At 39.7% G+C, this 17,095-nt stretch overlaps 1 protein-coding gene across 1 annotated transcript; it reads right to left on the bottom strand.

The window, feature by feature from the left end:
• Positions 1 to 2,274: 2,274 nt before the first annotated feature.
• On the bottom strand, positions 2,275 to 16,842 carry mtdha (metadherin a; the record flags this gene model as incomplete). Its single annotated transcript, XM_080837176.1, has 12 exons — positions 2,275 to 3,952; positions 5,331 to 5,418; positions 5,928 to 6,035; positions 8,219 to 8,337; positions 8,814 to 8,891; positions 8,979 to 9,035; positions 9,423 to 9,593; positions 9,743 to 9,790; positions 14,085 to 14,246; positions 14,877 to 14,964; positions 15,587 to 15,685; positions 16,468 to 16,842. 12 exons carry the CDS (start codon positions 16,840 to 16,842, stop codon positions 3,885 to 3,887), a joined length of 1,461 nt encoding a protein of 486 aa, XP_080693302.1. The 3' UTR covers positions 2,275 to 3,884.
• Positions 16,843 to 17,095: the final 253 nt, after the last annotated feature.

Here is a 17,095-nt window from a genome sequence, read left to right as displayed (position 1 = left end):
AATCAAATTGGCCGGAAGTAGAGGGGCGGGACTTCCCAGACAAGTATACATCCGCACTAGCTATTAAATGTTAAAATGGGGTTCAAAGAGGTTCTCATTGAATTGTTGTTGCTGTGGACTAACATAATCAGCTATCCACAGACACATAGGGGCACACCTGCTTATCATGTCCATCTGGAGGTATCTTGTGATGTGTAAGTACACACTTCATGAAATATGCAAATATGTTGTGCAATTTTGTCAATATGTAGCACTGTAGGAGAACTCAGATTTGGTATCATTTTGATGAGCTACATGCGAATATTTTCAAAATTCCAATTTTCGTCGTTCACCTGGTGAACCTCTTGAATCATTCCAAATTGTGCCATGTGTGAGTGCTGCCTGGACCCTAAGGATCGCAGTTTGCGTATATTTAGATTTTTATTTTGTATTATTATATTATTTTAGGTCAGCCATGGGGCTTTAATAACAGTAAAAGGCGAAGGACAGAGGACCAGAGGATATGGCAGATGGTCAGTACTAAGCTCAGGGTGAGGAGCAGCAGCTGGATGCTGCTGACGCCATGATGACACCGCTGGTATTTGGAGGTCTGAGTGGTCAGCGTTCGATGGAAGCCCACAGAAACAGAAAAATCCGAACAATTGTCATGTCTGGGGATAATGTTGAGTTCCTCTTGATTCCAAAACCTTATCAGAGGCTGAGATGACTCCGGTGCAAGGAAGTCAGAAGCCTCACGTGACGCTGAAGCACAGCAGTCCCATTGAAGGTTTAGTGGGACTGCTGACTTCGTTTCAGGAACCAGTGAGTTGCACAACATCTTGCACAACAGATTTGTAATGCTTAAGGTTTTCTCAGGTCTCACCCTGTAGTTGATATTTTCTCAGGTCTCACCCTGTAGTTGAGTTTTTATTGAAACATGAAAATGGGCAAAACAATGGCATAGGTTTACTATTAAGGGATAGGCATGAGTTTCTGTAAAAACCCTTTGAGATTGTGCCCAATTTTAACGTCACTAAAATTGAATACATTTTGAACTGAATAAAGTAGACAGGACAACATACATAATAAAGTCCTATTAGATTGTGTGTTACAGTCCTGGTGATGGACTGCTTTAAAATGTAATGATGACAAATTGGAATTAGGAAAAGGAAAATCAGGTAGGAATAAAAGTACACAGTTATCATAGTATATAAAGGTGATACTTAAGAGCAGACCATGTCAAAGGGAAGTTGAACATCGTTACATTTGGTTTCTTAAATGAGCTCATATGCCATTCCAGGGTTTGAATAGGATACAGATCAAATGTCAATACAGTACAATTGTGAGGAAAATGCCTCTGAGTAAGACCCGAATGCAGATGCAGACCTTGGCTGCCAACAGTCATTGAAATAAAAGGAAGACCCTTAATCCTTTTGGAGAAAATAGTTTTATTCAGGAATTCTCCATTTAGAATAATGGCTTTTGCAGAGCGTGAGCCAAACCAACCAATGTCATCCTGGTAAAGAGGGATAGGGAGACTTTAACGTGAATGAATGGGCTAGACTTAATCCTTAATTAAACTAGAAAGGGCTCTGGAGGTCAGCCTCATCACACGAGACCCTGCAGCAACGATGCCAGCCAACCAGTCCACAAGTATGTGTGTTTCTGTGTGCAGAGGGACACTTGACACTGGATTTCTACTGGAAACTCAACCCATCCTGGGTTACCAGCTGCTGACTGTGACACAGATTTGAGGTGCCTCTGTTTAAACGTCATCATTTTAATCCCATGCTGGATGCAGATCAGAGGTCCATAAGAGACGCTGGCCACAGGAGGAGCCAGCAAGGGACAACACTAAGGCCTTAAACAGCTTTAAACACACATGGATGTTTATTCCCTTAGCACATGGTCTTAAACATAAATAAATGGGATGGATCAACAAAAACAGATTTTAACAAATAAATTAAAAGCTAGAGATACAAAAATTGAAAGCTAGAGATCCATGCCAATTTTGGTTTTAAATCAAAAACCTTTTCTAGGCAATAGAGTCCAAGCTTCAACCATGATGATAAAGGTCAGTGCAGTTTAGAATGAGAGGACATAATTAATGAGGTGTACCAGATATAAGATCACAAGGGAAAGCAGGGATATTGTGTAGTAGACAAAGAGGGAGGTCTGTTTTGAAATAATTATACAGGCCGATATCAAAATGACACTTTTAATATCAGAGTTATCCAAAGTGCAACTAACTTAAAAGTGATTGTTGATAGAAATAACACAGAGAGTGGTTTTGTAGATCAAATTTATTTGAACAAATCAACATAGAAATATTGCATCAACTTCAGTAAACGTAGTTGTGTCAAATCCATAAAACCAGCAGGCCTGCATCAACAGATACATAAGCTCATGTAATCTTCTGCCATCACAAACATGTGTCACCTCTGTGCAGGACCTGAATGCACCTCAGAGATCCCCAACTGATCAAGGGCAGAACACCTCCAAGGGACTTCAAACATGACTGCTTTAAAACGGCTGATTCTCAAAAGCTGACATCATTTTGGCTCAAGCTGGAGGTTTGAAGGCTCTGTGGACCCTTGTCACTCATAAAAGAATATTTACAGTGAATGGTGTAGACAGGCAAAATGATACAATGCAGACGATCGTATGTAATGGTATATTGGATGGTATATCAAAGTCATGCAAGAGTAAGCGCTGTTCTGACAGAAATCTCACTAAAGACTTATTGGTGCAGCCATAGCCTGCTATGGGGACTTGTACAGTTAAAAAAATACAAAACAATCAAACAAACAAAGATTCAATGAACTATAAAACTACAGGTTAAGGCAACAGAATTGACCTGATAAAAGTGTCAGAGACATGGATTTTAGAACTGCTCTGAATATGTCAAGCAATCCTCTAATATTACATCAACACCTCAAGTCCAATGCAAAATTTTCACATTTCACTTTTTTTTTTTTTCAATAAAGCCAACAAAAATACAACACCAAGGGTGCAGTAGAGCCAATGGCACAGTGCAATCACAACGAGTCAAAGGTGAAAGCCCTTTTGACAGGACATAGAGCAGCTTCAGAGAAAAAAAACACATCTAAAGCTAAAGCAAACATATCACAGAACAGGTCTGAACCATGGATGGCATTTCTTTACTAAATTCAAACATTTGATAAACTGTGAAAATGCACACACATGTACAATGGAGCCAAATCTATCCTCACATTTTTAAAAACACAGATAACATTATGTAGTGTGTGGAAAGGGAGCCCTATGGCAGATTAGATTCTCTGTCATACTGGGGTTGTCCCTTTAACTCCTCAGCTCACATATTCAGTACAAACATGGGACTCTGTGGTCCCAGCTGCCCACTCTGCAGTGTATCAGGCTTCTCCAGGAGGGATATCATATCAACTACTACACGTCTGTGGTACCAACACTACTGCGTGCAAATCACCAGTACCAAAATACCACAGGAAAGATGAGAGAAAAAGAAACATTCAAAGTATGCGTGTCTTTTAAAATGTCTTTTGTGTTTCCAGGAAAAGCTTCAAATTACCTATAAGACACAGCTTTCAAAAGTACTTATAATAGAGATCCAAAATAATGATTTGTATTCTTGTCACCCACAGCGGGGGAAAAAAGGACAATTTAGCTCGAAACGTTCCTCTCTGCAGGATGGCTTCTAGTGCACATAGTCAGGATTTAGTTCACTGGACCAGCAGATTTGCAGCGTTTGTCTAGTGTACTGATCCAACTCAGCATTTTTCATGTTTTTTTCCATGTGCTTTTTTTTGGATTTCTGAAGAGCACAGTCAGTGGTTTGTGGTATAAAATTCTGCACTGTGTGATTATTGCATGAGGGCCGCCATTGGCATGATGGTGAGGCCATGCAATCAGGTCTCTCTTCTGGCCTTCTTTTTATGCACATGCTTCAGAGGTTCTGTATTCTGGTCTGTTTTTTCTGTAAAATAAATCAAAAACAAAAACAGAATATTATATTTAGTATTAACATATACAGTATGACTAAATCAAATCAATAAAAACATGGTACCAGTGTAACTCATTCAAAGCAAATTAGCAGTGGGTACTTGTGTGTTTATGTAAATGTGTGTGTTGTGTCACACTCACTGCGGTTACATGTGTCCGGATTTCAGGCTTTATCAGATTTAAATCGAAGATCCATTTCATGTAACTCCAGAAATCTAGATTTTTTTGTGTCCGACTGAAGTCTGATTTACACCCCAAGATAACTCGATCGGAGTTGGTTGTTTATCGGAGAACGCGCGCTTGTAACTTTTGAAATCAGAGAACAACTGGAGATGACGCATGCTTGAGATCCCGTCCATAGACATATATACATGCATCATATATGCGTCTATGATATGATAATCACTGCTAGACGCTCACTGTTCTTGTGCTCCCACATCTCATTCACTTTGAAATACTGAAACGAAATCTAAATAATCAAGATCATGCACCATTTTCTTTGCCCTCATGTGCTGCATATCAGAAATGGCCAACAGAAATGCGAATTATTCTGACGGCTCCCATTACTATGGAAACAATAAACAAAGCTAACTTTAGTATCTAAATAGCAACTGCATATCAGAAATGGCTAACAGAAAAGTTTTGTCTCAACCAGAGACATGTCTATGTCTTTGGTCTCAACTGTTCATACTAATGGCACGTTTTTTATGAATATCCTGCAGACTGTCTCACAAGCTTATTCTTGTTGATTATGAACAAACATAACACAAGAGGCCCGAATAGATATGAGCACCTTTACAACCCCTCCTAAAACACGTATAAGGACGTTCAGATGGCCGCGAATTCATGGAGAAATACTATCCCATTTTCAAAGGAAACTTCACCTGCACACAGCAATCAGGGCATATGTGTCAACGCGATAAAAGATACTGCTCTGATCTATTCCCATTCCATACTGAATATTCTGTTTAGATCAAAGGTTTGTTTTGACATACCGTGATATTTCAGATGATAGTTATCTGGTAGCCTATACCAATGTGTTGACATTAGAAAAACGTTGACTGCGACTGTTTTGGACAGAACGCGCTAATTCACTGAACAAATATTTTCATATTACTTTTCAACCACTTGTTAGTCATGTCATCTGATCAAGATCTGGATTTTCCACTGCCATGATGTACTGTGAGATAATGAGGTCGGCCTGACTTAAGCCAATATCGGATAAAGGCCATCATGTAAACGTACTGAGTGTATGTGTTGTCACTCACTCTGATATCCTGGGGAGGTGTACTGTGTGTGTGTGTGTGTGTGTGTGTGTGTGTCTGTGTGTGTGTGTGTGTGTTGTCACTCACTCTGATATCCTGGGGGAGGTGTAGTCGGTTTGGCAGATCCTGACTCCCCCATGGCTGAGTACGTCTGTGGTTTTGGTGATCCACTCTCCTGTAAACAGACGTGATGTGCACAAACATCACAACAATAACAGAGGTTTATCAAAACAAACTGCTGCTCACAGATAGCCAGTCTCATTACAAATGTGAATGTATTATGCTCCGGACAGATGTGAGAAGATATCACTCTTGCAAGCCATGCTCGCAGCTCCATTCAATTTTTTTAAAATTCAATTCAATTCAATTCAATTCAATTCAATTGTATGAATATTGCGCTAAAACAATAAAATTGTCTCTCAGCACTGTACAAATGTCTCAAGGCAACTATGAGATGCAGAACTCTGCAGTGTGGACCTCGAGGATACATTTCACTGCAGTTTAAAGGTGTACTAAGTAGATTTTGTTGAAACAAAATGAAAATGTTTTTAGACCTGATGATGATGTAACTGATAGCAAGATAAATACATAATATTGTTCCCCAACAGTACTGTGCACTCGACCCCTTTGTTTCAGTTCAGTTCTGTTCTGTTCTCCCAGTGTAGATGAGCTGCTTCCTCTTACCATCTCTGCAGTATCCCCCTCCTCTGGATGCTTCTTCTTCTTCTTCTTCTTCTTCTTGGATTGTGTGGCAGCATCACTTTTCTCTTTGTCATCATCTGAGTCTATTGACTAAAGAAAAAAAAAAAAAAATATATACATTACTGAACACCTTAACAGCAATATATTAACGCATTACTTCAACAGTGTATGTTAGAATATTCCGGTGGGTCACAACAACATAGATTACACTATGAAGAGACCAGAAAACACTGCTGTGCTACAGTTATATGTCTACACGCTGTGAGGTGCAGGTGGTTCTCACTGCTACAGTAATATGTCTACACACTGTGAGGTGCAGGTGGTTCTAATCTGCAGTAATATGTCTACACACTGTGAGGTGCAGGTGGTTCTAATCTACAGTAATATGTCTACACGCTGTGAGGTGCAGGTGGTTCTAATCTACAGTAATATGTCTACACGCTGTGAGGTGCAGGTGGTTATAATCTACAGTAATATGTCTACACGCTGTGAGGTGCAGGTGGTTCTAATCTACAGTAATATGTCTACACGCTGTGAGGTGCAGGTGGTTCTAATCTACAGTAATATGTCTACACGCTGTGAGGTGCAGGTGGTTCTAATCTACAGTAATATATCTACACACTGTGAGGTGCAGGTGGTTCTAATCTACAGTAATATGTCTACACACTGTGAGGTGCAGGTGGTTCTTATCTACAGTAATATGTCTACACACTGTGAGGTGCAGGTGGTTCTAATCTACAGTAATATGTCTACACACATAGAACCACATAGAACCAGTAATATGTCTACACACTGTGAGGTGCAGGTTGTTCTTATCTACAGTAATATGTCTACACACTGTGAGGTGCAGGTGGTTCTAATCTACAGTAATATGTCTACACGCTGTGAGGTGCAGGTGGTTCTAATCTACAGTAATATGTCTACACGCTGTGAGGTGCAGGTGGTTCTAATCTACAGTAATATATCTACACGCTGTGAGGTGCAGGTGGTTCTTATCTACAGTAATATGTCTACACACTGTGAGGTGCAGGTGGTTCTAATCTACAGTAATATGTCTACACACTGTGAGGTGCAGGTGGTTCTAATCTACAGTAATATGTCTACACGCTGTGAGGTGCAGGTGGTTCTAATCTACAGTAATATATCTACACACTGTGAGGTGCAGGTGGTTCTAATCTACAGTAATATATCTACACACTGTGAGGTGCAGGTGGTTCTAATCTACAGTAATATGTCTACACACTGTGAGGTGCAGGTGGTTCTTATCTACAGTAATATGTCTACACACTGTGAGGTGCAGGTGGTTCTAATCTACAGTAATATGTCTACACACATAGAACCACATAGAACCAGTAATATGTCTACACACTGTGAGGTGCAGGTTGTTCTTATCTACAGTAATATGTCTACACACTGTGAGGTGCAGGTGGTTCTAATCTACAGTAATATGTCTACACACTGTGAGGTGCAGGTGGTTCTTATCTACAGTAATATGTCTACACGCTGTGAGGTGCAGGTGGTTCTAATCTACAGTAATATGTCTACACACTGTGAGGTGCAGGTGGTTCTAATCTACAGTAATATGTCTACACACTGTGAGGTGCAGGTGGTTCTTATCTACAGTAATATGTCTACACACTGTGAGGTGCAGGTGGTTCTAATCTACAGTAATATATCTACACGCTGTGAGGTGCAGGTGGTTCTAATCTACAGTAATATATCTACACACTGTGAGGTGCAGGTGGTTCTAATCTACAGTAATATGTCTACACACATAGAACCAGTAATATGTCTACACACTGTGAGGTGCAGGTGGTTCTTATCTACAGTAATATATCTACACACTGTGAGGTGCAGGTGGTTCTAATCTACAGTAATATGTCTACACACTGTGAGGTGCAGGTGGTTCTTATCTACAGTAATATGTCTACACACTGTGAGGTGCAGGTGGTTCTAATCTACAGAAATATGTCTACACACTGTGAGGTGCAGGTGGTTCTAATGTACAGCAATATGTCTACACTCTGTGAGGTGCAGGTGGTTCTTATCTACAGTAATATGTCTACACGCTGTGAGGTGCAGGTGGTTCTAATCTACAGTAATATGTCTACACACTGTGAGGTGCAGGTGGTTCTAATCTACAGTAATATGTCTACACACTGTGAGGTGCAGGTGGTTCTTATCTACAGTAATATGTCTACACGCTGTGAGGTGCAGGTGGTTCTAATCTACAGTAATATGTCTACACGCTGTGAGGCGCGGGTGGTTCTCACCTGCTGGCTGACAGGGGCTGCTGCAGGGGCAGGAGTGTCCACTGCTGGCTCCTCATAATTTCCCCACAACTCTGTCGGGGCGTTCCAGTCTGAGCTGGGATCCACAGCAGCCAAGCCATCTACCACATCACACACAAACACAGTTTAAGAGCCATCTACCACAGCACGCACAAACACAGTTTAAGAGCAATCTACCACAGCACACACAAACACAGTTTAAAGCAATCTGGCACAGCACACACAAACACAGTTTAAGAGCCATTTGCCACAGCACACACAAACACAGTTTCATACATAGTCTGCTAGTCACCCTGGTACACATGCAGAACATAAGATGTTATAGCTATCTCCACACGCTGCTGCTTCATTAACTGAATACAACATAGCAAGGGCCAGCAACCTAAGACACTTGGGCCACTGTGGGCATGTGAGCTCAAAGCAACACAAGAGGAAATGATAGTCCTTTTCATAGCAGCTATATTCATTTCAGTGAAAATGAAATGATTATGCAGTAGGTTCAAACATTCCATTCACTGGTCAACTGACTGGAAAGCAACAACGTGCGATGGGATGTTTAGGAAGTTGTTGGACTCACTGAAGCCGGACCACTCGTCAGCACTGGCTGAACTGTCCCACTGAAGGTCTGCTGCTGGCTGGGCCACTGGTTCACCACCTGCAGCCAATATGAAATGTCTTACGGTTTCCCCTTTCACAGCTGTCATCAGAGCAACGTGATATGAATATGACAGCAGCTGCTTACCAGGGTTCAGTCCTGACGCAAAGTTTACAGGGTTGAGTTCACTCTTCATCCAAGACCCTGTTGCATGAAGGACCATTCCTTTTAGACACTCTCTAATAGCCCAGCCACTTAAGACAGATCTACTCATAATCATAACTGCACTGTAAAATGGCGCAATATGACCTTCACGTAATATCAGTGCATTACATTCTAGTGATAATGCATTCATGATGAAATGAATAATGCAGTGTAGCGTGTGTATCTGTGCTTTTGGAGATTATTGATTACTGGTTTAGTTAGGGGGACAAATGAAGAAATGTAGTTGGATCTGAGATGTTGTATACCAGAGTCTACCACGGCATACCAGGTGTTGTGTACATTTGTTGAAATTGAACACCTAAGTTGAGAAGGGGAAGCCTATATCAGTATTTTTCCATTGTGTGTGAAGTGAAGTTATTTTCCTACCTTCAGTCTCCTGAGCCCAACCCACTGGTTCAGTGTTTCTGTGGCCAGACGGCTTCCTCATGGATGACCATTTCTCACTGTCGGCCGGGTTCACTGATGATCTAGGATTCAAGGTGGGGTCTGTCCATCCTCCGCAGTTCACCGGCGGCGCCTCAGTCCAGGTGCTGGGAGCTGTGGCAGGACACCCAGTTAACTGACATATACATTCAGAAAGATGCTCTGGACATGCATCCATGATGTTAGTTAACAAAGTTTGCCAGGAACATTTCCAATCTTAATCTGTCTAAGACACTCTACGTTAACAAATGTGTCAACTGTACCTTGGGCCACAGCAGAGTCCGCTTTAGCAGCCTTAGCATGTGTGGAATCTACAATGAGAAGGGAACACTATGATGAACCTGTTGGAGAGATGGCATCAATATGTCTTCTCCTTCATTCCTTTGCTTGCCTAAATGTATTGAAGCACAAATAATGGACTTGTGTCGTCTTACAATAATGCTTAAAGACAGCAAGTGGTCCAACATTGCTGGTCTTGATTCTTTTGATTCATTGTTATGCGTAATAAGGGTCATGGAGGCTGTCTCCATTATTCAGGATAAATACCCTGCAGATGATACCCTTTGTAACGGGTGCTAATGGTCCATCTGTACATGTTCTCAAAACATATCACAAAAATATATCAGTTGGCAGGCTAGTTAGCTTTTATCAGTGCCGACTGTGTCTGGGTTTTCAAGGCAAATCTGTTGGCAGTGAGCAACTTGGTTCAGTTTTACACCAAAAGTCTATAATAGCTCTTAAAGTTTGAGAATCTTGAGTCTTTTCAAGTTTTACTACAAAATTAGTGTTTTTTCATTGTTAGGTGCACATTTCTCAGCCTATGTAGAACCTAGGTACACCACACTTCCCAGTTTCACACATAGCATTGTTATGAAGACATCTACACATGGATTTATTTATAAATTGTTCCTGGCCAGATTTATGGGTCATTTTACCTGGAAATCATGGCGAAAATAGGGTTTTTAAGGCCATGGATAGTATATTTTGATTTCCCAGGTCATAAAAGCAGATATCCTAAAATCCATGTGAGGATTTTTTGTCATTTGATATATAAACAAAATAAAAAAAAGAATGTTGGTCCTGGCTTTATCACAGTTTAAGATTCATGCACCGGAAATATATGCAAAAACTTGCATATTTAATGAGATCCAGTCTAATTAGCATAAATATGCTAAATTCACGGCAGGCAAAAACATCGTTTTTTTCCAGCAGTGGTCAATTTTGAGATTTTGAGCTAGTTCACTCCCTAAACATGTAATCTTTCATACTAGCATAAAAAAAATATCCTAATTATACATTAATGTGTATATTTATTCACATTTTGTCTGTTCGCGGCGTCAGCATTCTCCTAGGTTTCCAGCAAAGTTAGCATTCTAACGTAACGTGCAGTATATCGGCTTTCTGATGCCTGACATGTTTGGTGCCGTTGAAAAGCGCTATATCTCTCACACAACGCTATCTAATCCATATAAGGACATTTCCTTTCCAGCAGTAACCAATGATGTTAGCAAAAACGGGGCTTTAAACCTAAGGACGCAATTTCATTGGTTTGCGGTGGTTTCTGATAACGTGATTCGTTCAGACGCATCACGTGGTATGGCTTGACACTTCCTGAATCTTAAAATGCGATTTTCTCAAAATTAGTTTTTTGTCATACTCCAAGGATAAAAACTCCTTCAGTTCAACCTATATACACCAAACTTTCCAGTCTTGTACCCAACTATATTAAGAAGACATTTACAGAGGGATTTGTAAATATATTATTCCTAGCCTGAATTATATAACATTATATCCCCAAAAACAAGGCTATTGACAGTCTTTTCTGATTAACAGGAAAACAAAAGTAGATATCCATAAATCCATCTATAATTTTTTTCCCATCTAATATGCCAACAAAAGGGAAAAGGATTTTTTAACCTGGCTTTATCCCATGATCAGACATGATCTTTTAAACATTATTTAATTTAATGAGATAATGCATAATTTGCATATTCAAACATCAAAATACAAAAAACTTGTAATACATTTTTTTCTCATCTAAACATGACTAATCAACTGAGAAAGTTTCATGGTAATACCTATTATTTAAGATTTTTACCCTATTCACCTGTAGTGTCTCCAGGGGCGGACCGGACGAACGGGCAAACCGGGCAGTTGCCCAGGGCCTCAGCCACCAGGGGGGCCTCGTCGTATTTCTGTTTTTTTTTTTTTGCTAATTAAAATTAATCACTTGTCATTGCAAAATAATGACAATTCATAATAAGCATGAAAAACGATTATTTTCTTTTCAGTATCAGCTTAAAATGTATCTTAATTCCATCATGGAACAAATTATTCCAGGTCACGCGACTTTTCTGTCACTGACAATTTTTCGTGTGTTGCTGCAAAGTTAAGCGTGAAACGTTTTTTTAAGTGGCAGCGAGAGAAGAAAGAGGAAAGGGCAGGATGAGAAGTTCAGGGAGAAATTACCTAAGGTAACACACAATTTCCAATCAAGGAATTCGTCCGTTGAAGTGGAAGAAATATCTGATAATGTGGCGAATTCATCTGATAAGTGCGGCTAAGCCAAGTTTAGCGATTGCTAGCAGCAGCAGCAGCAGACAAACAGCTTGTAGTGACACCAACCAGCTCTGCCTGCTTTGCTTCTACAAACGGTGAGCCATCATGTACCACAGCTGCCCATATCCAAGACACTGTCACACCCCCACTGACGACACGCATGATACTGCCATGGTCATGAACATAGCTCAAGCACAGCTGGCTGATAACGACAGCAGTGATGTTAACAATGTGAGTAACATCAATGGTGGTGATACAGTGATTAGTGAAATTATTAACAGATAGAGAGAGAATTGAAATGGTTAAAGCAGGACCTGTAGGCCTACACATTTGGAAGTTTCAGATGAAAACATTCAGAAACAGAACTATAAAGCATTAACCAAATGTAACAAGTAACATTGTTTTGATTAAGTAATACAAAAGTTACCCTACTAAAACACTACACTCAAAACCTCATAATTCAAATAATTTACAACTGTTTAATTGTTAAAGTCATATACTCACAATAAATGTCAGTTCCACAGTTGGACTTTGCCCAGGGCCTCCAATTTGCTAGAACCGCCCCTGAGTGTCTCGCCTTAAGGCGAGACATGGCAGGTGAATAGGGTAACATTTTTAAATACAAGGGATCACCATGAAACTTTACCAGTTGATTACATACATCATTATAAGAAACAAAATGTATTACAAGTTTTTGAATTTGGATCTCATTAAATATGCAAGTTTTTGCAAATATTTCCGGTGCATGAATCTTAAACTGTGATAAAGCCAGGACCAAAATTATTTTTTTATTTTGTTTGTATATCAAATGACAAAACATCCTCACATGGATTTTAGGATATCTGCTTTTATGACCTGGGAAATCAAAATATACTATCCATGGCCTTAAAAACCCTATTTTCGCCATGATTTTCAGGTAAAATGACCCATAAATCTGGCCAGGAACAATTTATAAATAAATCCATGTGTAGATGTCTTCATAACAATGCTATGTGTGAAACTGGGAAGTGTGGTGTACCTAGGTTCTACATAGGCTGAGAAATGTGCACCTAACAATGAAAAAACACTCATTTTGAGAAAACAGCATTTAAAGAGGCACTGAGCGAATCATGTTAGCAGAAAAGCGCCGTCAGCCAATTAATCGACTTTAGATCCATAAAGCCCCCTTCAGAATGTCAGGATTGGTTGCTGAAAATAAAGGAAATGCCCATATTTGGATTACACAGCCTTCTGATCAAGGCTCAGCTTTAAAATCATACCAGACATGAAAGATGTCGTGTAAAAAGACGAAACGCTGAACGCGGTTCGAAGGAAGAATTCTTGGTAAATTTAGGAGTAAATGGATGCCGCGGCTGAACTAGGAATGCAGTGAAACAGACACATAAATGTGTAATTTTGACGTTTTCTTTATGGTAGTATGAAAGATTTGACCAGGGCATGAAAAAAATTGATATTTCACCTGCCGTGTCTCGCCTTGATTTGTACATTTTGTGTTTTAACTAGTGCTGTCAGTTAAACGCGTTATTAACAGCGTTAACGCAAGCCCATTTTAACGCCGTAACATTTTTTTATTGCGAGATTAACTTTTTTTTTTTTAAATACAAATAAATATTGGAAAATTATGGAAAACATTTTAGAATAGATAACAATTTGCGATTAATTGCGATTCATTTTGAGTTAACTACGACATAAATGCGATTAATCGCGATTAAATATTTACATCGTTTGACAGCACTAGTTTTAACATTTTTGGTTGTTTCAAGACACCCAAATTTCCACTCCCATGTATTAGAATATACACATAATTGAGGTATGGACACTGATTCTATGAAATTAACGTCATGTGTCATGAAGCAGTCATGTGCACATCATCAATGGACACTGATAAGAGAGGCTAAGCCAGAGGGAACAAAAAAAAGTGTTTCATAAATAGGTGGAAGGAAAAAGAAACAAACAAGCCAACAGAATCAACACCTACTGAACAGTGCCCTATTGCCAGATGACAGGTAAGGCTACAGACTGCCTGGAATGCACCCAGTAGTGTACCTCTGTTCTTCCTGGAGCCTGAGGAGGCTTGAAGAGCAGATGTAGATGGCTCCCCCTGGTGGACCCTCCGGTCCCCTCCTACTGGACTCTCATCGTTTGGACCTTTCTCTTTCTTGCGCTGCTGTCGTCTCTCCTTGTTACTGACCATTTTCTCCCAGTCACCTAATAGACAAGGATAGACAAGACTGAATTAGGGTTACAGTTATTCCCTTCTATCAAATTAATTATTGGTTTGAAGTTCTTCTGTGTTTTTTTATAGTGACTTTTTGTTTGTGGAACCTCCCTTCCCTTCATCTGTCTACTATCCTTATCTGTCTTTATTTCTGTATGTGCATCTTTCACCTTCTACACACAGCTTTGCTTTTCTCTCCCCTCTCTCTCTGTGCATGCATCGATTATCTTTTCAAGATACCTTTTTTTGTTTTGTTTTTACTTCTACTTAAAATGTGAAGCATGTTAAGCTAATTAATACATTTTAAGATGATTAACAGTTGAACCACATGATTCATCTACATGAAAAAACACTAAAATGACTTATTTAAAAAATGTTATACAAGAACATCTTAATGTTTGAACACTAGAAATTCAGATTTTTTTTAAATCCTTATGTCATTGACCCAAATACGTCCAAAAGCCCTCACTGTACCTATCTTACGTAACTCAGAAGGTACAGAAATAATTGCCAAGGAAGTAATCAAAACAAACAATTCTCCAGAGGTGACATACATTTGCTGTTCCATATAGTGTATTTGAAGGAAAGTGATTTAATCAAAATGTGCGCTGATATCTCACCTTCATCTCGCTCTTTGCCTTCCAGGGATGGTACAGGGGCCTGGGTCAGTTTCACTACAAGTTTAGCTTTCTTTTTGTTTTTCTTAACCTAAATGTCACAGGGAGGCATGAATATAAAGTGTCAAATCAGAGGGTCACGTATATATTTTCTTTACATGTTTCTCTCTCTCTTTCTCTCTTTCTCTCTCTCTCTCTCTCTCACTCTCACTCTCACACACACATTCACACTCTCTCTCTCACACACACACACAACAACAACAACAACAACAACAAAGGCACAATTTGCACAAAAACTAGTCAGAGTGTATCTATTGGATGTTTTACTTAAGCTCCATGACCCCGTCAGCTACCCTGATGATCCAGAGCTAAAAGTCAAAGGGCTTCTGATCTACTTTTGGAAGTTCTCCACTGAGATGCTTCATCAGCATATTCAGATGACAACCTGAAACTGCCACCTGGCTCTCCCTGATCACTTTCCTTTCACTTTGCCAACCGTGTCCAGCCATTTGCCAACAGTGTCCAGTCATATATTCAACCAATGTGTAAGCCTAACAGAAAATGAAGTGTTAACTCACAAAATTCCTTTCAAAATGTCAACTGTGTTCTTCTGTCATGTTTGGTAAAACAGTCTCACAACACAGAGTTATCGTTTTAATAGAGCTTCGTTGCAACATCTTTAGTGATATTATTTCCCATGGAAAGTAACTCACCTTGTCAAGTTTACACTCAGTTTGCAGATTGGGGATGTCTTCTGCGACTTTGAGTCCCTCGGGTGGATCTGATGCAGTCCGACCGTTCGCCTGAGGTTTCTGATATTGACGAAATTGAGTAAAGGTCAATTAAGTTTACATTCCATTTAAAGGCGCGTGTGCAGCATCAGCTCACTAGTATCTACATTACAGTTAAAAAACAAAGAAAGTCCGATCAATTTATGGATCCAACGTCGTTCACATATGTAATCGACATCTTCCATTAATATATTCTGTCAAAATACAGTCAATGCATTATCAATACATACTGTCATATTACCTGTACCTTAATTTCCCTCGGGATTAATAAAGTATCCATCTATCTATCTAGCTATCATTACAACTCGAGCGTGATTGGCTGGGCTGACAAACCTTTCTTCTCGAAATACCAGCTAGCCAACAAATGTATTGTTCCAATACAACATTACGATTTTTTTTGGCCGCCAGTTAACATGCAAACTTCTGAAAACCCAGTAACTTGCTATGTCTTTGGAAAGGTGGTAAGCCCTTTCTTATACAGTTAGCTACCGGTATTTGAAAATAAGGTTACTTTGTAGAGCCTACCAATGTTCTATGTGATCTAGCTTGCTAAGTAAACACGATGATGAACCTGTATGCTAACCAGCTGTTAGCTACATGCTAACAATGACTGAGTAACTGTCAGACTAGCGGCCCATTCGAATTGCATGCATTTTAATAACGAATGCTGGAGCGTTTACGTATGGACAACCATCTATGCTAACTCAAGTTACTTACACTGTTTATTATTTACAAATAAAATAATTCAGTTATCACGTTTGCCTGTAGAATGAGGCAAGGGGTGTCCACATTTCAGTGCATACCTTCTCAATGATTTTTTTCTTGATCTTCTTTTTGGGTTCCTCGGTTTTGATAATTGTAGTTAATGAGGCCTTCACAACATCGCTATTCTCCCTCATGATAGGTCTCCGCTTTCTTCCAACGAAGAATCCGCTGCAGGCCGCTATCCACGAAAGAGCGACTACCACAAACAGACCGATGAATACAGTCGAGAGAATGATCCATGACGGGTAAAGCTCAGGCTTTAGGTCTAGTTCTACTCCAAGCTCGGTTTTGAGGAACTTCAGACCTAAGGATAAGACTGTCCGTACACGACTCGAAATGAGTTCAGCTTGCTGCAACGCTAGGCCTTGCCAGTCCGTTGCCATCTTTCCAACAATCAGGCAGGCAAACAGCATTCAGCAGGACAACAACTGAGTAAGAAGGGGGCGGGGTTTCATGTGACAGTTTCATCAAAAACAATGCCAGATTTTTTAAAGCATGTGAATTTGTTGACTTAATATAATTTAATCTCAAACAAAACATCTGTACAGAATATGCCTACATAAACTTTCCAATTAATTAACATTATATGACAACAGGCTGCAATAGCCTACACATAAATATGCATCCACCCATGTCAATTAACAATGTTCCCATGATATACAATTT

Source organism: Sprattus sprattus, assembly GCF_963457725.1.
Source record: "Sprattus sprattus genome assembly, chromosome: 4".
Lineage (NCBI taxonomy): Eukaryota > Metazoa > Chordata > Actinopteri > Clupeiformes > Clupeidae > Sprattus > Sprattus sprattus.
The sequence above is the reverse complement of the archived record's forward strand: the minus strand, read 5'-3'. Positions and strand labels throughout refer to the sequence as shown.